Source organism: Ahaetulla prasina, chromosome 15, assembly GCF_028640845.1.
Source record: "Ahaetulla prasina isolate Xishuangbanna chromosome 15, ASM2864084v1, whole genome shotgun sequence".
In the NCBI taxonomy this organism is placed as follows: Eukaryota; Metazoa; Chordata; class Lepidosauria; order Squamata; family Colubridae; genus Ahaetulla; species Ahaetulla prasina.
This window is the reverse complement of record NC_080553.1, coordinates 13,280,679-13,303,177: the sequence shown is the minus strand read 5'-3', so window position 1 is coordinate 13,303,177 and position 22,499 is coordinate 13,280,679. Positions and strand designations below refer to the sequence as shown.

At 46.7% G+C, this 22,499-nt stretch overlaps 1 protein-coding gene across 7 annotated transcripts in view; it reads right to left on the bottom strand.

The window, feature by feature from the left end:
* The window catches only part of RBM19 (RNA binding motif protein 19), a 190,598-nt gene that overhangs the window by 155,123 nt on the left and 12,976 nt on the right, over nt 1–22,499 (bottom strand). For 6 of the 7 annotated variants that reach the window (XM_058158301.1, XM_058158300.1, XM_058158303.1 and 3 more), the window contains 11 exons: nt 21,708–21,838; nt 20,914–21,035; nt 20,098–20,194; nt 18,699–18,809; nt 17,434–17,634; nt 16,351–16,465; nt 14,461–14,615; nt 13,183–13,243; nt 11,902–11,981; nt 9,039–9,094; nt 6,975–7,091 (listed from right to left, as the gene is read on the bottom strand). In XM_058158301.1, the coding sequence (XP_058014284.1) occupies nt 6,975–7,091; nt 9,039–9,094; nt 11,902–11,981; nt 13,183–13,243; nt 14,461–14,615; nt 16,351–16,465; nt 17,434–17,634; nt 18,699–18,809; nt 20,098–20,194; nt 20,914–21,035; nt 21,708–21,838 (1,246 nt within the window). The remainder of the gene's footprint in view (nt 1–6,974; nt 7,092–9,038; nt 9,095–11,901; nt 11,982–13,182; nt 13,244–14,460; nt 14,616–16,350; nt 16,466–17,433; nt 17,635–18,698; nt 18,810–20,097; nt 20,195–20,913; nt 21,036–21,707; nt 21,839–22,499) is intronic. The other variant, XM_058158304.1, reaches the window with a different exon arrangement.

The window sequence follows — 22,499 nt, the reverse complement described above, 5'->3', positions numbered from 1 at the left end:
ACACAAAAACACACACACCGGGACACTCTGACCATCATAAATACGTGCCGGCTGCCAACTGAATTTTGATCACGGGAGGTGCTTGCAGTGGTCGTTAAGTGTGAAAAACAGTCACAAGCCACTCTTTTTTTTTTCCAGTGCCGTGATCACTTCGAACAGTCACTAATCAAAATGTTGTAAATCAAGGACGACCTGCATTCCAAAGAGGCTGAAAGGGGAACAGTAAGCCGAAAGACACACACGAGCTATCTTGACAGATAGGGGAAAAATAAAATTGTTCCGAAGCACCCGAGGCTCAGACAAGGAAGAATGGATGGAAACTGATCAAGGAGAGAGATTCAACCTGGAAATAAGGAGGAATTTCCTGATAGTGAGAACAATCAACCAGTAGAACAGAAGTTGCCTTCAGAAGTTGTGGGAGCTTCATCACTGGAGGCTTTCAAGAAGAGACTGGGCTGCCATCGGTCAGAAATGGTGTAGGGTCTCCTGCTTGGGCAGGGGTTGGACTAGATGACCTACAAGGTCCCTTTCAACTCTGTTAATCCGAATCTATCTAAGATGATCAAAGGTCTGGAGACTAAAACATACGATGAACGGTTGCAGGAACCGGGCATGGCTAAGTCTAGTGAAGAGAAGGACCAGGAGAGACAGGATAGCAGTCTTCCTATATTTGAGGGGCTGCCACAGAGAGGAGGAAGGGGGTCAAGCTATTTTCCAAAGCACCCAAAGGCCAGACAAGGAATAACGGATGGAAACTGATCAAGGAGAGATTCAACCTAAAAATATGGAGAAATTTTCTGACAGGGAGAACAATCAACCCATGGACCAGAAGTTGCCTTTGGAAGTTGTGGGAGCCTCATCACTGGAGGCTTTCAAGAAGAGACTGGACTGCCATCTGTCAGAAACGGTATAGGGTTTCCTGCTTGGTTGGGGGGTTGGACTAGATGACCCACAAGGTCCCTTCCAGCTCTATTCTGATTGATTGATTCAACCTATAAATAAGGAGAAATTTTCTGACAGTGAGAATAACCAATAACCATGGACCAGAAGTTGCCTTCAGAAGTTGTGGGAGCTTCATCCCTGGAAGCTTTCAAGAAGAGACTGGACTGCCATCTGTCAGAAACGGAATAGGGTCTCCTGCTTGGTCGGGGGAGGGGGGGTTGGTCTAGATGACCTACAAGGCCCCTTCCATCTCTGTTAATCTGTATCTGTTTTCTAGCTAAACAGCCATTTCAAAGACTTCTTCCGTTCCCATTTGCCAAGCAGAAAAAAATAGACGGATGTTCTTAAGAGGTATAATCTTCTGGCAAAGAACGAACTGTGCCATCTTAATACCATGATTTAAAGAAATCAGTGCCGTTACTGTACTGGCAATGAATGGCATTATCTCGAGTTTTATCTACCTTAGGACGATTTTTTTTTTTAAAAAATATACCGTACTTTTGTATTGTTTCCCGTTTTAAAAGGGTTGCCTTCCTCTTTTGTTGTGTGTTTTTTATTTAAACATTTATATCCCGCCCTTCTCCGAAGACTCAGGGCGGCTTACAGTGTATAAGGCAATAGTCTCATTCTATTTGTATATTTACAAAGTCAACTTTTATTGCCCCCCCCAACAATCTGGGTCCTCATTTTACCTACCTTATAAAGGATGGAAGGCTGAGTCAACCTTGGGCCTGGTGGGACTAGAACCTGCAGTAATTGCAGGCAGCTGTGTTTTAATAACAGGCTTCTTACAGCCTGAGCCACACCGCGGTCCTGTGTGTTCTGTTTATGTTTGTTTTCACAGTGGCGATAGCATCAAGATCGCGAGAAGTGATATTTTAAATTTTTCTTCGTGTTTTATTTATATATCTTATTTATTTATATTTTTCTTCGTATTTTTTATTTTAAAAAAAACACAATAAAAGAATAGATTGGACAACCGTTTATCCAGGATGGTATATAAGGATTCCTGCCTCGGGCAGGAGGGTTGGACTAGAAGACCTCCAAGGTCCCTTCCAGCCCTTAGCATTAAGTTTGCGAGAAGTGATTTTTACCTCCCTTTGTATTTTGTATATAGATTTTTTTAAAAAGAAAACAATTAAAAACAAGAAAAGATTGGGCAACCGTTTATCCAGGATAGTATATAAGGATTCCTGCCTTGGGCAGGATTGGTTGGACTAGAACAGTAGTCACCAACTGGTGATCCACGAGAAAATTTTGGTGGTCCACGAGAAAAAGTATTTGCATTTTTTATATTGCACTAAATACTATTTATCTTTTTTTAAAAATTCATTTTCCCAGTTGCAATGTACAGCTGTGAAAGTTGGACCATAAGGAAGGCTGAGTGCCAAAGAATGGAGGCCTTTGAACTCTGGTGCTGGAGAAGACTCCTGCGAGTCCCTTGGACTGCAAGGCGATCCAACCGGTCAGTTCTAGAGGACATCAACCCTGACTGCTCTTTAGAAGGCCAGATCCTGAAGATGAAACTCAAATGCTTTGGCCACCTAACAAGAAGGAAGGACTCTCTGGAGAAGAACCTAATGCTGGGAACAATTGAGGGCAAAAGAAGAAGGGGACGGCGGAGAACGAGGTGGCTGGATGGAGTCACGGAAGCAGTCGGCGTGAGCTTCAATGGACTCCAGAGGATGGTAGAGGACAGGAAGGCCTGGAGGAACGTGGTCCATGGGGTCACGATGGGTCGCACACGACTTCGCAACTAACAACAACAAAGGAAGGTCTGCCTGAATTGCAAAGGTACAGCTTTAGAGGAAGCGGAGGAGCTGTTGGGGAAAAAAAAAATCACGGGCGGTATTTCCCTCTCTCTATCCGAGTACGATTTTCTTTCTTTTTTCTTTTTTAAAAAAATAAGCTTATTATTGGCAAGCAAAGCGTTTTGCTCCTCGGTTGGCCCCGACACTCCGCGGAATGCAAACAATCCCTCCGGCCAGCAAAACAGTTTAGTGGAAAGAGAATATTTTTACTGGGGGTTGTTTTTTTGGGGGGAGGGGGTTCTTTGTGGAGGGAGGGGGGCCAGAGAGAGAGAGAGAAGGTGGGGGTGGGCCACAGAGACCCCCTTTGCTTGCGCTTCTCTGCTGTTAATCAGATTCTAATTGCATTCAGCACGAAGCCAGAGGTGCCCGCAACCAATAAGGAGGTGATGGCAGGCGGCTGACAGAAGCTGTCAAAATAGCCCTCGAATAAGGAGGTCCCAGGGAGGGGAGGGGGGAACTTGATGATAATGCGAAAATGAGATACAAAACTAGGGGGCAGAGAGGGAGGTGTGGAAATGGAAACAGACATACGCACACATGCAGACACACACACACACACACACACACAACGTTCCGCTGGCTACGGGCAATATTTACTTAGAATTTAGAATGCAAAGAGAACACTTCAACATTGCGGTCCTTTAAAAAAGAAACAAACACGGAAAGAGTTGCTGGGGGGAGGGGGGAAGGATCCCGAGAGGGTGGGGTATTATTATTATTCTTCCCATTTCGCTGATGGGGAACCGAGGCTCCCCCTCCCGAAGTAGATAAGCGGAAGGAAGGAAGGAGAGGCAGAAGTAGCAGAAACGGCTGATGTTCTAGTGAAGTTAAAAGGAAGAGCCGGTCTGGTCTAGTGGGGAAGGCTCCAGGTTAGAACCGGGAGATGGGGAATTCTAGTTCTGCTTTTAGGCATGGTAGCTGGCTGGGTGACTTTAGGCCCATCACCAGGAGATGGTGAGTTCTAGCTCGGTCTTAGTTCTAGTTCTGACTTTAGGCCCATCACCAGGAGATGGTGAGCTCTAGCTCAGTTTTAGTTTTAGTTCTGACTTTGGGCCTATCACCAGGAGACGGTGAGTTCTAGTTCTGTCTTAGGCTGGGTGACTTTGGGCCCATCACCAGGAGATGGTGAGTTCTAGTTCTGTCTTAGGCTGGGTGACTTTGGGCCCATCACCAGGAGACGGTGAGTTCTAGTTCTGTCTTAGGCGCGCGCAGAAGCATGCACGTTCCAGTTTGGGCACTCAGTGCTGAAAAGGTTCGCCACCATTGACTTAGGGTCTCCAAACCTTGGCAACTTTTAAGACCTGTGGACTTCGACTCCCAGAATTCCCCTGGCTCAGGAAGTCCATAGGTTGCAAAGGGGCCACAATTGCCCGTTCCTGCTGTGGTTCTTAATGGGACGCAGTAGCTCAGTGGCTAAGATGCTGAGCTTCTCAATCGAAAGGTCGGCAGTTCAGCGGTTCGAATCCCGAGTGCCGCATCATGGGGTGAGCTCCCGTGACTTTGGGCCCATCACCAGGAGACGGTGAGTTCTAGTTCTGTCTTAGGCTGGGTGACTTTGGGCCCATCACCAGGAGACGGTGAGTTCTAGTTCTGTCTTAGGCGCGCGCAGAAGCATGCACGTTCCAGTTTGGGCACTCAGTGCTGAAAAGGTTCGCCACCATTGACTTAGGGTCTCCAAACCTTGGCAACTTTTAAGACCTGTGGACTTCGACTCCCAGAATTCCCCTGGCTCAGGAAGTCCATAGGTTGCAAAGGGGCCACAATTGCCCGTTCCTGCTGTGGTTCTTAATGGGACGCAGTAGCTCAGTGGCTAAGATGCTGAGCTTCTCAATCGAAAGGTCGGCAGTTCAGCGGTTCGAATCCCGAGTGCCGCATCATGGGGTGAGCTCCCGTGACTTTGGGCCCATCACCAGGAGACGGTGAGTTCTAGTTCTGTCTTAGGCTGGGTGACTTTGGGCCCATCACCAGGAGACGGTGAGTTCTAGTTCTGTCTTAGGCGCGTGCAGAAGCATGCACGTTCCAGTTTGGGCACTCAGTGCTGAAAAGGTTCGCCACCACTGACTTAGGGTCTCCAAACCTTGGCAACTTTTAAGACCTGTGGACTTCGACTCCCAGAATTCCCCTGGCTCAGGAAGTCCATAGGTTGCAAAGGGGCCACAATTGCCCATTCCTGCTGTGGTTCTTAATGGGACGCAATAGCTCAGTGGCTAAGATGCTGAGCTTCTCAATCGAAAGGTCGGCAGTTCAGCGGTTCGAATCCCGAGTGCCGCATCATGGGGTGAGCTCCCGTGACTTGTCCCAGCTTCTGCCAACCTAGCAGTTCGAAAGCACGTAAAAAAAATGCAAGTAGAAAAAAATAGGGACCACCTTTGGTGGGAAGGTCACAGACGTCTTCGGACAGCGCTAGCTCTTCGGCTTTGAAATGGAGATAAGCACCGCCCCCTAGAGTCAGGAACGGCTAGCACATATGGGTGAGGGGAAAGCTGTGGTTCTTGCGAGGGTGAGAACCATCTTCAATTCCGGAGACGCCACAAAACTCTGAAGCCTCCATTAAACAGCACGGCTGCTGGTTTAATGAGATCAGAAGCCTCCACAGAAGGAAAAAAACACTCCTGCGTACGAATATTAAAGAGCCAGCAGCCTCACAGCAGGCAATTTTATTTTATTTTTTTATTTATTGTTTGGTTACTTTCTACTTCTCCTACTCAGCTCCCAACTGGACTTTTTAATATGTTCAAGTATCTACCAATTTCTCTCCAAGAGCTTCTATTAAGGTTTAAGTCAGCCACCACTGGCTCACCTGCAAAGCTCAGGAGCGCCCCCTGCAGATCCAAGAAGAAAACACTGCTACCTCACCAATTTTCCAGCGGCTGGAAACAGTACCAGTCGGTTAAGCAGATCCTGAGGTTTGAGAGGATCTATGTCACTTGATGCTCCAAAACAGTGGGTTGTTTGTTGTTTTTGTTTTTGTTTTTTTATTGAAAAAGTTTTAGAAAACAAACAAACATTTTTCCCCTTTTCCCCCCCTCCCCCCTCAAAAACCCCCTTTTCCCCTCCCTTCCCCCCATCTCCCCCCCCCCCCGGCTTCCCGGGTCAATCACAAGGTATATTACACATAAGCCAAACATAGACTAAAATTTTCCCTTGCAACCCAATTAACCTCATCCGAGTCTTTTCATTTCCTAACCTCCCCCATAACATTCTAAAATAATACATCCTAATTATTCAAAGGCAATCTGATATCTCTTAATCTGATATCTATTTTGTAAACAATCAATCCATTTTTTTCCATTCAATTAAATATCTTTCCTGCACATTGTCTTTCAAAAAGGCTGAGATTTTTGCCATCTCAGCCAAGTTGATAACTTTCAATATCCATTCTTCTATTGTAGGTAATTCTTTTTTCTTCCAATATTGTCCAATCAGCAGTCTTTCTGCTGTTATAGTGGGTTGTTTTTTTGTTTTTTAAAAATGTTGGCAACTTTAAGATGGGTGAACTTTGACAGCCAGAATCCTGGCCCTTGTGAGATCCACCCATCTTAATCAACAGAATATTTGTAGTTCCAACTGTGGGACCCTTGGTGCGAGCCTTGGAACTTGGTGGTTTCTTTTTTTTGCAGATGTTTTGGTACCCAACTAGGAAACATCATTGGGGCTAAAAGGAAATGGGGTTTGCAGGGAAGAAGAAGAGGAGGAGGAGGAGTATTGTGAGGCCCTGGGTTTTTTTCTTGCAGATATTTCATTACCCAACTAGGTAACATCATCAGTGCTAGAAGGAAATGGGGTTTGCAGGGAGGAAGAAGAGGAGGAGGAGGAGTATTCTGGGGCCCTGGGTTTTCTTGCAGACATTTCATTACCCAACTAGGTAACATCATCAGTGCTATAAGGAAATGGGGTCTGCAGGGAAGAGGAGGAAGAGGAACAGGAGGAACAGGAGGAGGAGGAGGAGAAGGAAGAGTATTATGGGGCCCTGGGTTTTCTTGCAAACAACCAAGCCCCAAAGATTCCACAGACCAATAGAAGAAAACATTTATAGCTCAGGGTTGAACTGTGGGGTTCACAGCTTGCTGGTTTTCTTGGATGTTTCATTACCCAACTAGGTAACATCATCAGTACTAGCCCCAGGATAAACTCAAGCCAGTTGGGTAATGGAATAAGCAAGCTGAGGGAGCGCCAGAGACCTCAGAACATCCATTCCTTTGGATACGAACTTTTCCTTACCTGAAGAGTTCTCTGATCTCCTTCACCGTGGCCTGGAAGGGGATATTCCGCACCAAAATCTTGGAATTCACTTGCTTCTTGCCGACTTGCTTCTTACGAGCGGTTGCCGCGGTGGACCTGGTGACCCGAAAGAGAAGGGCATCAGTGCCGTGAGCAAGGCTGTTTTTGTTCTGTCCCACCTCGCCTCCGTCCGAGTGATGGCTTAATTAGCCGGCACTATCAGCTCCGGCAGCAGAATAGCCAGCGTCTGCCGAAAGCCTCCGTTATCTTCCACGATGCTGGTGAGTCACCCAGGAACAAACTTCAGCTCTTAATCAGTGGATTTGCCTGTTACAAAGAGACACAGCAGCTCTCGCTGCCTTTTATATCCTGTGGGGTGTGGCTCCATGACTCAGCACTTCCTAGGCCTTCCCACCATTGCTTCTGTTGTTCCCGCCTCTCCTGCCTATGAAACCAAGGGTCCAGCCAGGCCTGATTGCCATCAGCCGGGTCTGCAGGCATGGCTGGGGGGGGAAGAGTCAGGGGACGGAGGTCTCGTTATCTCTTCCACCTGGCCTGTTTCTGGCTCCTGGAGCTGAGCCAGGGAAGCCGGTGCTCCCGAGGTAAGTCCTGACGGCCCTTCCCCCTCACTGTCCAAGTCACTTTCTGGCAGCAGGGCCGGCTCAGGGGGCGCAGACACAACAGTTTTCTTGGGTCAAGCATGAGATTGAAGCCACACCCATTGGCCTTTTAGCTTAATGGGACCTCGGAGGTCTTTTGAGGATTGCAAAGAAGCCAAACCATCCATCATCTAACTCTTCTGACCCAGCTTCCCAAACACGACAAACCCTCTGAAGTTAATTCAACAATTCCTTTATTAGCCCGGCAAAAAGTTTCTCTCACCACAGGCTAACAAGTCCATCAGGCAGGGAGTTGAATAGTTGTCTTCCACACCTATTCATCTCCGCCCCCTGCCTTTTATCCCCAGAGCTAGGGTAGCAGCTTCGCTAGCAGCGGTGGCTCTTCCGTCCCAAGGACCGGCCCATAGATTTCCCCTGTTCTCCTCTCCTCTGCCTTCTGCACATCAGGCACTGGACCCAGCTGTTCTTCCTCTTCCTCATCAGCCACCTTCAGACCCGGGGGCTGTTGACTCTCCATCTGAGGGCTGACGGATGGTCCAGGCTCCACCTCTGTCTGTCTGTCTCTCTCTCTGCCAGCTCCATTCCCCCTTGGAGCTCTCAGATTGCCTTGATGCTGACCCCGACTCCCACGCCTCCTCGTCCTCTTGGAGGGGTCAGCGGCCGACAGGCCACAACACTAACACAGGACTAACCCCAGGGACCAATTCCCATCACACTCTGGGGAACGGTCGGATAAGAGGCAACCTAGCCTGCAACTGGATAGCAGGCAGAACTAGGGACTCAGAAGAGATCCTAGGTTTTTTTGGGTTTTTTTGGACTGTAAAGGAGATGAAGGAAGACTCTACTTGCAAGATTCACACACTCACAGGTGGTTTATAGGCCAAGAAATTGGGAGGGTCCCTTCTGAGCCTTTTTGCCCAAACCACTACCCAGGGGTAAAATGCTACCTGTTCAGGCCGGTTCGCCTGAACCGGTAGTAAAAAAATGCTTTTAAAAGTTTTTTAAAAAGTTCCGATGATCAGCTGTGCGACAATCAGCTGTGCCGCGTGATTTATATTTGCTAGAAAGCAGGAAATCTAGCGAATATAAACCACGCGGCACAGCTGTCTCCCTCCTCCCCTCGCTGTTCTACTTCCCTTTGCAGACTCATGCACACGCAAAGCAAACCAGTAGCAGACTTCAAAGCGTTTCACCCCTGCCGCTATCTAGCTACGGGCTAAGCTGTCCTTTATCTGATTGTTCCCTTGGCAGCATCTCTTCACCCAAGTCTCCCATGGCCTTCCCACCTTACCAGCAAGTTATCGGAGACCAAAAAAAGCCCACTTCCACACCTGACAAAGTCTTGGTGGAATTTGGCATCCGACCCTCCCAAAGTCAATTGCCAGCGTTAAATTTACACGCAACAGGAGACGGAGCACAAGTCGCTTCCCTTTTCAAAACTTACTTGGTGGCTCTTTCTGAGATTTTCACTTCCAGCTGATGGCCATCCACGGAGCAACCCTGAAAGAAAACAAATTTGGCTGGTGCGATGGGACAACTGGAACCCTTTCTTTCCCACCAAACAAAATGTCTCTGTCGAGCCGCGTCCACCGCGTCCGCAGTTCAATACAAGAAACTAGGAGCCGACGATGACAGAGGGGTTGGGGATAGGAGACAGAACCTACCAGAAGATGGGATTCACAGTTGATGGGAGATATGGATGTCAACAACGCAATCGGTAGTGGTAGCACAATGGGCTGGGATCAGGGCTGGCGATGATAGTCAGCCGCTGGCCGATGACATGTGGCGAGGAGTAGGAGCAGCTCGAATGACCAAATGCCGCTAAACAGCTGAGCAACCCGCTGAGAACTCCTGTGATTGGAGAGGCGTGGCTACGCCTTGATAACCGGCGCTGAGAGACAGCAGCTCTCAGCGCTAACTTTACTTTTGCTAAAACTCTGTTTGACCTGTGACCGGCTTGTAGCTCATTAAACCACGGTTTACCAAACATCCAGCATTCCTTGCCTTATTTTCCCCCACTTAGCACACCCGGGGCCAGGCAAGCCGAGAGTCGCAAGGGGTACCCGCCGAACCAACCACAGAAGCGAATTCTCTGACACCTTGATTGAAAGTGGGACTACCGTATTTTTTGGAGTATAAGACGCTCTGGAGTATAAGCTTTAGTTTTTGGGGAGGAAAATAACAAAAAGAAAATTCTGCCTCTGCCTACCAGCATCCATCGGTATTCATCTGGCAACAAGGAAGGAGACAGCAAGGAGCCTGGGCGTGGCTTAGGTCAACTGTTCTAAAGCGGCAGGTTGTGCTTATCTCTGAAACTGAAACTCCTCTCCTCTGCTTGTGTTGGGAAACCTGCTTTTGGTATTGTATATTTACTTTATATTATATATAAAGAGGTTATTGCATCCTGCTGAATCAGTTACTTGTGTGTGCTTTCTGGATGGGATTGCTGCTGCAAACTGTGACACATTCTTGCAGCAAAAAGCAAACAGCCAGGTCAACTTCAGCACATTATTGCAGCCTGATTCAGCACGAGCAGCTGATTGGCGGGTGGATCGGCCTCCCGGAACACCCCCCAATCAGCTTGTTGTGTCCCTCCTCGCCTCCGTCCGAGAGATGGCTTAATTAGCCGGCACTATCAGCTCTGGCAGTAAACTAGTGAGCATCTGCCAAGTGTCTCTGTTATCTCCCTCGACGCAGATGAGTCAACAAACAGTACTTCAGCTCTAGTCAAGCAGCTGATTTGCCTGCTACGAACAGGCATAGCAGCCCTTGCTGCTTTTATATCCTGTGGGGTGTGGCTCCATGACTCAGCACTTCCTAGGCCTGCCCCACCCCTGTTTCTGTTGTTCCCGCCTCTCCTGCCTACGAAACCTAGGGTCCAGCCAGGCCTGATTGCCATCAGCTGGGTCTGGAGGCGTGGCCTGGGGGGGGAAAGAGTCAGGGGACGGAGGCCTCGTTATCTCCTCCACCTGGCCTGCCTCTGGCTGCTGGAGCTGAGCCAGCGAAGCCGGTGCTCCCGAGGTAAGTCCTGATGGCTCTTCCCCCTCACTTTCCAAGTCACTTTCTGGCAGGGGGCTCGGCTCGGGGGGACGCAGACACAACACAACTGTTCCAGGCTGCAGGAATTGCCACAGACCATCGCCTCCTCCGTGCCTCGCATTTTTGGCTACATTCGGTGTATAAGACGCACCCAAATTTTCACCCTCTTTTAGGCGGGGGGGGGGAAGGGAAGTGCATCTTATACTCCGAAAAATATGATCATTAATTAGAGAGCAGGATTTCAGCCCAATCTTTTGAAGATAGGATCTTAACGACAAGGTCAATTGTATGACTGATCAACTAAACCCAACATGGGAGCATGTTGGGCCCAAGAAATCAATCTCCCTCCGCTGGGAGGTTCCCCCCCCCCCCAGTTCGTTGGTGGTCGACGAGTCTTAAATCCATCACAGTTGGAGGACACCAAGTTCAGGAAGGCTGGTCCTTTGCCAGCTCACAATGAAAGAGGAGCGAAGAAGGTAGAGAGATGGAGATCATAAATCAATGTTTACTGTGCTAAATAATATTCCAAGGTGGAAGGGTTCATCCATGAAGTCTATTTCAGTCCATTATTTAAGGTGCATCACGGAGAAGCCTTGAAAGACACGTTAAAGCCCAAGTGAACCAAGAATGTGAACCAGAAATGTGCCTAGACAGAGCAAAGGTGGGTGGCTCAGTGGTTAATAATGCTAAGCTTGTCAGCTGGAGAGCTGACAGCCCGGGTTTGAGACCCAAGCACTGATTGACAGGATGAGCTCCTGTTTCTGGCTCCAGCTCCTGCCCACCTAGCAGTTGGAAAGCATGCCAATGCGACTAGATAAATAGGTACCACTTTGCTGAGAAGGTAACAGCTTTCCGAGAGCCTCAACTTATTGTTCTGTTGACTAGCCCAGGTTTGAGACCCAAGGACTGATTGACAGAATGAGCTCCTGTTCCTGGCTCCAGCTCCTGCCCACCTAGCAGTTGGAAAGCATGCAAATGTGACCAGATAAATAGGTACCACTTCACTGAGAAGGTAACAGCATTCCGAGAGTCTCAACATATTGTTCTGTTGACTAGGCCAGGTTCGAGACCCGAGCACTGATTGACAGGATGAGCTCCTGTTCCTGGCTCCATCTCCTGCCCGCCTAGCAGTTGGAAAGCATGCAAATGTGACTAGATAAATAGTCTAGTCTTTGCTAGGAAGGTACCAGCATTCCGAGAGCCTCGATATATAGTTATGCTGGCCACATGACTATGGGCCATTGCGATAGATCACCAAGCACTGTTACCTGTAATTGCTTGACCGCTTTCTGGGCGTATTCCGGTTTCTTGTACTCCACAAATCCAAATCCCATGGAGAGGAGGTTGCCTAAAAGGAACACCAGAGGAAGATCAGAAATGGATGGATGCTAAAATACTTCCCTGTTCCTTCTCCAGCTCAGGGACGCAGCCTCGAAAGTCCCCAAGTTCTTGAATTTTGCTCCTTTGACCGTGAGGAAGCTACGATGGGCATAAGAGGGACAACTCTCGCCCTGGTCATTTATTTATTTATTTTATTTATTCGCATTTTTATACCGCCCTATCTCCCGAGGGACTCAGGGCAGTTTACAGCCTGATAAAAAACATACATATAAATACAGAATAAAACATCAATTAAAAAACTTATTAAATAAGGCAGAATATTTAAAATAGCAATAAAAGTAATAAAACCCCCAATTAAAACCAAATTCAAAATTTAAAATTCTAGTCCAGTCCTGCGCAAATAAACAGATGTGTCTTAAGCTCGCGGCGAAAGGTTCGAAGGTCAGGAAGTTGGCGAAGTCCTGGGGGAAGTTCGTTCCAGAGGATGGGAGCCCCCCACAGAAAAGGCCCTTCCCCTGGGTGTCGCCAGTCGGCACTGCCTGGCCGACGGCACCCTGAGGAGTCCTTCCCTGTGAGAGCGCATGGGTCGGTGAGAGGCAATCGGTGGCAGCAGACGGTCCCGTAAGTAACCCGGCCCTATTGCCATGGAGCACTTTGAAGATAGTTACCAAAACCTTCTTAACCCTCCTACCATCGGGAAGGAGATATAGAAGCATAGCCAGCCACACAGGCTGAAGAACAGTTTTTATCTGTGGGCTGTCAGACTCCCGAATGAGAAATAACATCGTAACTATGTAGTATGATGGACTGCAGGGCCGGCGCAACATGTAACGTGTTCACACTGGTGCAATAGGACCGGGTGTTTTGTTAATATGATTTATTGGGTTAGGTATTTTTTTGCCTTCACTGTGAGTTGTATTGTGTCGAGGGGGATGTACTGAGAGAGCTCAACCAATCTCATTGTACATATGTTGTGCGCTCACAATAAAGATTTGAATTTAGTTGAATTTAGGACTTTACGATGGTCAATAAGTGCAAGAACCGGTTGCAAGTCACTTTTTTCAGCACCGTTGTAACTGTGAACGGTCGTTAAATAAAATGGTCGTAAGTCGAGGACCAACCAGCTGTGGGTTACAGGAATTAAAGTCGAGCGCCCCCGTAGTACAAAAGAACTCTTGAGGGTAAAAATAATAAAAAAAAATACATACCGGTTTTATCTTTCTTCTTTGAGATGGTGCAACTCCGCACAACGCCAGCTTTGGAAAAAACCTGGAAAAGGAAAAAAAAAGAAAAGAGGAGCATACTTTTAAGTTTTATTCTCCTGTATTATGCCGCTCTGCTTTACTCCGCTTTACTCCGAGACGGGAAAGACAAAGGGAGAGAAAGAAAATTTTAAAAAAAGGTGCTATGTGATATCAAAAGTCTACACTGGAAAACTCGCAAGCTGAGTGTGTTCCGTGCTAAGGCGGAATATGGATGGCCGTGAAGCACAAAGCAATGTGGCCTCAAGGGCAGTCTCCAAAATTTTATTCCAGAGGAAGAAGGACGATGACTGTCAAGTTCTAAGATTATGGTGAAACAGACGGAAGGGAGGGAGGAAGGGAGGGAGGGAGGGAGGAAGGGAGGGAGGAAGGAAGGAAGGAAGGAAGAAAGGAAGGAAGGAAGGAAGGAAGAAAAAGAGGTAAGAAAAGAGAGAGGAAAGGAAAAAAAGTAAAAAAGAGGGAAGGAGGGAGGGAAGGAAGGAAAAGACAGGAAGGGAAGGAAGGAAGGAAAAAAGGTAAGAAAAGAGGAGGAAGGAAGGAAGGAAGGAAGGAAAAAGGTAAAAAGAGGGAGGAAGGAGGGAAGGAGGGAAGGAGGGAAGGAGGGAAGGAAGGAAGGAAGGAAGGAAGGAAGGAAGGAAGGAAGGAAAAAGAAAGAGAAAAGAGGGAGGGAGGGAGGGAGAGAAGGAAGGAAAAAGGTAAGGAAAGAGGGAGGAAGGAAGGAAAAAGGTAAGAAAAGAGGGAGGGAGGGAGGAAGGAAGGAAGGAAGGAAAAGAAAGGAAAGGACAGGAAGGAATAAAGGTAAGAAAAGAGGGAGGAAAGGAAGGAAGGAAGGAAAGAAGGAAAATGGAGATGGAGAAAGGAAGGAAGGAAGGAAGGAAGGAAGGAAGGAAGGAAGGAAGGAAGGAAGGAAGGAAGGGAAGGCCCCAAAATTATTTGATACAAAATCAGAATAGGTGATTTTATCTGCCTCACTTGTTAAACCAGATAGGAATCAAAACCAGATAAACTAATTCCACTTGACAAGCTACACTGACAGAATCCTGCAAGTCTGAAAGTCCAGTTCTCCCCCTACCACCTATACCCCTTGAGAAACTAGGGAGGGTTTCTTCTAAGTCTCTTGCCCCACCCACTATCCGGCTGTGGGCTATGCCCTCTCCTATCTGACCATTTCTCCGCAGCCTCTCTTCACTCCGTCTCCCAAGGTCTTTCTCGCAGGGAAATCACCTCTTTTAGTGTATCTTCTGTAGTGCTGAAGTTAAGATTTTTTATGAAAATGGTACAGCCTGGAAGGCTTTTTTCTTCTTCTTCCTCCTCCTCCTCCTGCTCCACCTCCTCCTCCTCCTCCATTTCCTTCGGAGCATCACTTTTTTCAGAAACCCCTGCAAGAGAAGGAAGTATGAGCGAATCTAAGGGAAGACAATCTTTAGACTCAGCTTGGTTTTCAAGGTGGGGACACGGTAGCTCAGTAGCTAAGACGCTGAGCTTGTCGATCAGAGAGTTCGGCGGTTCGAATCCCTAGTGCCGCGTAACGGGGTGAGCTCCCGTGACTTGTCCCAGCTTCTGCCAACCTAGCAGTTCGAAAGCATGTAAAAAAAAAATGCAAGTAGAAAAATAGGAACCACCTTTGGTGGGAAGGGAACAGCGTTCCGTGTGCCTGTGGCATTGAGTCATGGAGACGTCTTCGGACAGCGCTGGCTCTTCGGCTTTGAAACAGAGGTGAGCAGTGCCCCCTAGAGTCAGGAACAACTAGCACATACGTGCGAGGGGAACCTTTACCTTTAACTGCCTTTCAAAAAAAGTTGATGTTACAAGTCCACTCCCAAGGGAGCGAGCCAGGGGTGGTATTCATTTAGTTTCCCTAAAAAGATAAAGGTAAAAGTTCCCCTCGCACATCTGTGCTAGTCGTTCCCGACTCTAGGGGGCAGTGCTCATCTCCGTTGCTAGTCCTTCTTTCCTTCCTTCCCCTTCCCTCTTTCCTTCCTTCCTTCCTTCCTTCCTTCCTTTCCTCCCTCCCTCCCTCCCTCTCCTTCCTTCCTTCTTTTTCTTCCTTCCTTCCTTCCTTCCCTCCCTCCATCCCTCCCTTCCATGGTTAGAATGCAGATTGCAGACTAATTATACCCACAGCCAGGAGTTTTATCCTGATTGGCTCAAGGTTGACTCAGCCTCCCATCCTTCCGAGGTGGGTAAAATGAGGAACCAGATTGTTGGGGGCAAGAGGCTGACACTGTAAACCGCTTAGAGTTTATTAATTATTTATTAATAATTTATTACTATTTATTATTATTTATTAACCGCTTATTAATCTTCTCATTGTTCCCATCACCAATCTCTTTCCACTTATGACTGTATGACTGTAACTTTGCTGCTGGTAATCCTTAGGATTTATATTGATATATTGACCATCATTTGTGTTGTAAATGTTGTACCTTGATGAAGGTATCTTTTCTTTTATGTACACTGAGAGCATATGCACCAAGACAAATTCCTTGTGTGTCCAATCACACTTGGCCAATAAAAAAATTCTATTCTATTCTATTCTATTCTATTCTATTCTATTCTATTCTATTCTATTCTATTCTATTCTATTTCTATTCTATTTTTTTTCTATTCTATTCCATTCCATTCCATTCCATTCCATTATTCTATTCTATTCTATTCTATTCTATTCTATTCTATACTATTCTATTTCTTTTTTCTATTCTATTCTATTCCATTCCATTCCATTCCATTATTCTATTCTGTTCTGTTCTGTTCTGTTTTGTTCTGTTCTGTTCTGCTCTGCTCTATGCTATGCTATGCTATTTCTTTTTTCTATTCTATTCCGTTCTAATTCCATTCCATTCCATTCCATTCCATTCCATTCCATTCCATTCCATTCCATTCCATTCCATTCCATTCCATTATTCTATTCTAGAGAGGGGCCGTAAAACACTGTGAAGCGGGGATATAAGTCTAAGGGCTATTGCTAGTACAGTCTGAGAAACTAGGCAGGGTTCCTTTCTCGGTCCGTTATGCAGCCATGGGCTTTGCTCCCTCTTATCTGATCCAAGCGCAATGGAAACGTGGAAGCAATTCTACTCAACTGCCACAGCCCCACCCCCTCCCCAAACATACCTCTCTGGGTTTGTTCCTCGCCTTCCTTTTGCTCTTCGACCTCTGACATTTTTCTCCCAGGACCAGAAAAGACCCCCATGGGCGCCCATTCGAGGTAGAGAGGGATATGCTGGAACTGTGCAAGGAAGAAGAAAACCAGCGCAAAGAAGTTAAAATGAGGAAGCAAGGGGAAAATAATATTTGATACAAATCAGTGCAAGGATTAAAAAAACTAAACAAAAAAACAACAACGTTTGTTTAAGGCAGGGAGCCAATTAATGCTGAAAAGTGGGGTGGGACGGGGTTTCTCAAACTTGGCCGCTTGAAGATGTGCGGGCTTCAACTCCCAGAATTCCCAGGCTGGCTGGGGAATTCTGGGAGTTGAAGTCCACACGTCTTCAAGCTGTCAAGGTTGAGAAACACTGGAGTGGGAGGGGAGGGGAGGGGAGGGATGGAATTAAATAGGAATGGAATGGAATGGAATGGAATAGAATAGGAGAATACAGAAAAGAATAGAATAGAGAATAGAATAGAATATAGACTAGAATAGAATAGAATATAGACTAGACTAGACTAGACTAGACTAGACTAGACTAGACTAGACTAAACGGAATTTATTTCCGGCCTCTGGAGAGCCTCCAGTGGTGGGTGGGGAAAGCTGTTTTCACCCTCCCCAGGCTCCAAGAAAGTCTCTGGAGCCTGGGACGGGTGCAAAATGGGCCTTCCGGTTGCACCGGAATTCGGGAAACGGTCTGTTTCCAGCCTCCAAAGGCCTCCGGTGAGGGGAGACCGCTTTTGCTCTCCTCAGGCTCCAAGAAAGCCTCTGGAGAGGGGCGAAAAACAGGCTTACTAGGACCACCGTGTGCCATCGCATGCCAAAAGCTGGGGGAGTGCGGGAGGTTGAGCACGCATGCGCGGGGGGGAAGGGGGGGCGCATTGAATTATGGGTGTGGGCACGTGCACGTGTGACCCCTCTGTTGCTCCCCCCTGCTTTTGGCATGCGACGGCAAAAAGGTTAGCCATCACTGGGGCAGGCTATCCTTGCACCCTCCAGAATAACTGGGACCCAATCACCGGGCCTGCCTGTCACCACTTGAGGCCCACCTTGGAGTAGGCCAACTTGGTGAATGCCTTTTTGGCTTCGGTGGGTTCCAGGAACTCCACGATGGCTGTCACTCCTCCTTCGGGCAGCAGGACTCGCCCCAGGCTACCGAAAGGCCCAAAGACTTCCTCCAGCTCCTCCGCCTTCGTGCCGGCAGGCAGGTTCTTCACCAAAATCACCGTCTTGCTCCGTTCTCCAGCCGCCTGGAAGAAAGGAAGGAGAGGCTGCGTTGCAAAGCTCCCTCTTTCTCCCCCTCTTTCTTTCTTCCCTCCTTCCTCCATCCCTCCCTCTCTCAATCGCCCTCCCTCCCTCCCTCCCTCTCCACTTTTTCTCTTTTTTTCTTCCTTCCTTCCTCCCTCCCCTTCTTTCTTTCTTTCTCTTCCTTCCCTGCTTCCTTCCTTCCTCCCTCCCCCTCCCTCTTCCTTCCTTCCTTCCTTCCTTCCTCTGTCCCCCCTCTCAATCCCCTTCCTCCCTCCCTTTTTCTCTCTTTTTCTTTTCTTCCTTCCTTCTTCCTTCCCTTTCTTTCTTTCTTTCTCTTCCTTCCCTGCTTCCTTCCTCCCTCCCCCCTCCGTCAATCCCTCTTCCTTCCTTCCTTCTCTCCTTCCTCTGTCCCTCCCTCTCCCAATCCCCTTCCACCTCTCCTTTTTCTCTCTTTTTCTTTTCTTCTTTCTTTCTTTTTCTTCCTTCCTTCCTTCTTTCTTTCTTTCTTTCTTTCTTTCTTTCTCTTTCTTTCTTTCTCTCTCTTTCTTCCCTACTTCCTTCCTCCCTCCCCCCTCTCTCAATCCCCCTCCCTCCCCCCCTTCCTTCCTTCCTTAGTTCACAACAGAAAAAGTAAGAAACTGGACAGAAAGAAAAAAGGCGAAAGTAAAAAACCCGGGGGGGGGGGGAATAGTAAGAAAAAAAAATAGAAAGTGCCTTATTCTTCACAGCAGGTATAGGCACAGATATATTTTGTATATATTTTGTACGTTTTTGACCTGTCTCCAAAGTTACATCACGTTCTTTCCTCTCTCTAATCCATTCTTTCTAAATCCTCAAAAACCATAAATCACGAATCCGCTTTTGCTTTTCCCACGTGGATGCCAAAAAAGGCGGAGAAGCTCGCTTCCTACAGGTAAGGAGCTTCAAAACCGCAGGAACGCTTTTTAACAAAAAGACAAAAACAAAAAAAACCCACGCTCGATCAAATACTCTATTCCGACGGCTTCGATCGCTTTTTGTGACCGTTGCAGATTTAGCGAGAAGGAATGAGGGGGTTCGAACTCACCTGGCTGAAAGAATCCAGACTGACTCCATTGTCAAGCAGGAACCTGCGCACGTTTTGCACAAGCTCTGTTTCCCCCAGCGCCACTCTCACCGCCACGCTGCCCTTGCCTTCCTGCCAAGAGAAAAAGGAAGTAAGAGGCATCCAGTTTTGGCCACCGCACTATTAAAAAAAAAAAATAAGATGTGGAGACTCTAGAAAGAGTGCAGAGAAGAGCAACCAGGATGATGAGGGGACTGGAGGCTAAAACATATGAAGAACGGTTGCAGGAACTGGGCATGGCTAGTCTAGGGAAGAGAAGGACCAGGGGAGACAGGATAGCAGTCTTCCAATATTTGAGGGGCTGCCACACAGAGGAGGAAGGGGGTCAAGCTATTTTCCAAAGCACCCGAAGGCCAGACAAGGAATAACAGATGGAAACTGATGAAGGAGAGATTCAACCTGGAAATAAGGAGGAAGTTTCTGACAATGAGAACAATCAACCAATGGATCAGAAGTTGCCTTCAGAAATTATGGGAGCTTCATCACTGGAGGCTTTCAATAAGAGGCATTTTGTCCTCTATTGTGGTCGTAACTCGAGGGCTACCTTTAACTTCAAACGATTGCTAAATCGTAAGACGAGAGTCACCTGTCATTTCCCAGGGAGCCACCTATCTTAATAGAATGGAATGATAAGAAATGGTATGGTATGGTATGGAATGGTATGGTATGGAATGGATTGGGAAAGAATAGAATAGAATAGAATAGAATAGAATAGAATGGAATGGAATGGAATGGAATGGAATGGAATGGAATGGAATGGAACGGAACGGAGTGGAGTGGAATGGAATAGGAGAGAATGGAATGGAATGGAATGGAATGGAGTGAAGTGGAGTGGAGTGGAACGGAATGGAATAGGAAAGAATGGAATGGAATAGAATAGGAAAGAATAGAATAGGAAAATTAGAATAGGAAAGAATAGAATAGAATAGAATGGAATGGAATGGAATGGAATAGAATAGAAAATATGGAATGGAATGGAATGGAATAGGAAAGATTAGAATAGAATAGAATAGAATAGAATAGAATAGAATAGAATAGAATAGAATAGAATAGAACAGAATAGAATTTTTATTGGCCAAGTGTGATTGGACACACAAGGAATTTGTCTTTGGGGCATAAGCTCTCAGTGTACATCAAAAGACAAGATACATTCGTCAAGAAGGTACAACACTTAATGTTAGTCATAGGGTACAAATTGCCAGGTTTAAAAAATATTGAATGTGGGGAAACAAAAAAACTTTCGGCCTGAATTTCCTGGCCGAAGATTCTATTCGAAGGGCAGAACCTGAGCTTCAAACAAACAAACCACGACAAAAACAACAACAACAACAACAACAACCCAAAAAACAAAAGAACTCACGTGATCCAGCACTTGACTCTTGGTCGCGTTGTATTTGTGCGCCACAGCGTCTGCCACGGCATTCGTTCCCATGAAGAGGGTGTTCCAGTTGTGAGAGCTGGGTGGAGGACAAACATTGTGAGTTCCGCTGTTTGGGAGGACTGGAAGAATAACGTTCCCAGAGTGAAGGAACGGATTTGCGAACGTGTCAACAATTTGCAGAAATGGCTGAAGCGTTCTGTTCTTGGTCCGAGAACCAAGAAGGCAATTTGGGTCTTGGTTCAAGCGAAAAGTCCATGTAAAGGTTTCCAGACTTTTCAAGATTTGTTCTTGTTGCTTGGTTTAACAGTAAGAGTTGGAAGGGACCTTGGAGGTCACCTAGCCCAACCCCCTGCTCACGCAGGAGACCTGTACTAGGGATTCGAAATGCCCGAACTGCCGGCCTTTCTGATCCAACAAGCACAGCGTCTTAGCCGCTGAGCCACCTAGTCAGAGAACGATCCACAAGAACAAATCCGGAAAGAGCCCTCGTGCGGAATTTTTTGCTGTATGATTCGTCAAAAATGAACTGATGATTTACGGATCTGAAGCCAGGAGATTTGCAAAACATTTTAAAGAGAGGACGGACGATAAGATTGTAATTATCTGCTGAAAAGAAAGATCAGAAGTCGTTTAAATATTCCTTTAGGATTTTTTTTCTCTTTTCTTACTCTTTTATGGTATATTTTTCCTCACTTTTTTATTTGTTTTCTGTTTATTATATGAAAACTCTTGATATAAACAAAGAGAGAGAGAGAGAGAGAGAGAGAGAGGAAGATAACCTGGGAAGGCACAAACCTCAAGCTGTTTGCTTTATCTTTTGAGGCCTTTTGCTTCTTGTACGAAGACGACCCTGCAGCATCGGAACTCTCCACTTCTTCCTTCTTGATGGTTGAAGGCAACACGTGCAACATTCGGCCCTAAGAGAAAAAAGAGAAAATTTGAAATTTCGATCCTGGAAACGGAACGAGTGGGAAGGCCCAAAGTTATCTTGGATCCCTAAATCTTGGAGAATCTCTGCAACTGTCAGGATCCAAAACCTAAGAAAGACACGCTGAGGTTCTTCTAAGCAATTTTCTTTTATTGCTCCTTGCCTACAGACTGAATCTTGCCAGCTTCTGCGCAGTTTTCTTTATTGCTCTTTGCTTACAGACTGAATCTTGCCAGCTTCTACACAGTTTTCTTTATTGTTCCTTGCCTATAGACTGAATCTTGCCAGCTTCTGCGCAGTTTTCTTTATTGCTCTTTGCCTATAGACTGAATCTTGCCAAATCAAAGCACCATAAGACATATCCTCTGGGAACTATGATGGAGGAGTTATCTTCACCCTCGTTCACCCATAAAAACTACTTGTACTGCAAAGGAAACTTATAAGTTGAACCTGGTCCTCATCCCATTAAAAAAATGCTATTATAATATAAGCATTTACACTGGTCCCTCAGTGGAGCCCCAAAGTCAGTTTTCAATATACGGGGAACCCAAGAAAGAATCTTTAACTGCCCAGTTCATCCTCTGTCTGACTCCCAGTGTCTGGGGGGGCGGGCAGCCGGGTAAGATCTGCGGCATAGAGACATCCAACAATCAGTTTGTACCTGGAAAACCTGTCCATCCACTTCTGCGAAGGCCTTCACAGCATGCTCAGGAAACATGTAGGTAACAAACGCAAAGCCTTTGGGCCTCTTGGTCAGACCATCAATAGGGAAGTGGATCTCGGAGAGAGGCCCTGTGGGCGGAATAACAGATTCATTTGGAAAAAGGTCATTTGGAGAAGATCTACATGGGAAGAAGGCAACATCAGACTATAACAGTTTTGATAGAGCAGTTGGTTGCTTTCTTGCTGTTGTTTCATTACCAAACTAGGTGACATCATTAATGCTAGAATGGAATGAGGTGGCAGGGAGGAAGAGAAGGAGAAGGAGAAGGAGAAGGAGAAGGAGAAGAAGAAGAAGAGGAGGAGAAGGAGGAGGAGAAAAAGAAGGAAGAAGAGGAGATAAGGAGAAGAAGAAGAAGAAGAAGAAGAAGAAGAAGAAGAAGAAGAAGAAGAAGAAGAAGAAGAAGAAGAAGAAGAAGAAGAAAAGGAGGAGGAGGAGAGGAGGAGAAGGAGAAGGAGAAAAAGAAGGAAAAAGAGGAGGAGGAGGAAGAGGCACTGATGTTACTTGGCTCAGTAATAAAATCCTCAACCAATGAGCACCGCGGTCCAAAGTTGCTGTTGTGATCTAGGCTTCCTAAGTCATTAAAACCTCTTCTATTGCAATGAATTATGTTCATTCACAGCTGAGTCCCAATTACTTGCAAAAAGTCCTTCGAGAGAAGTCCTTCAGGATAATCAGCCACCTTTATCTCCCTTGACATGCTGCCAAAGACCTACTTGGCAAAGCCACACA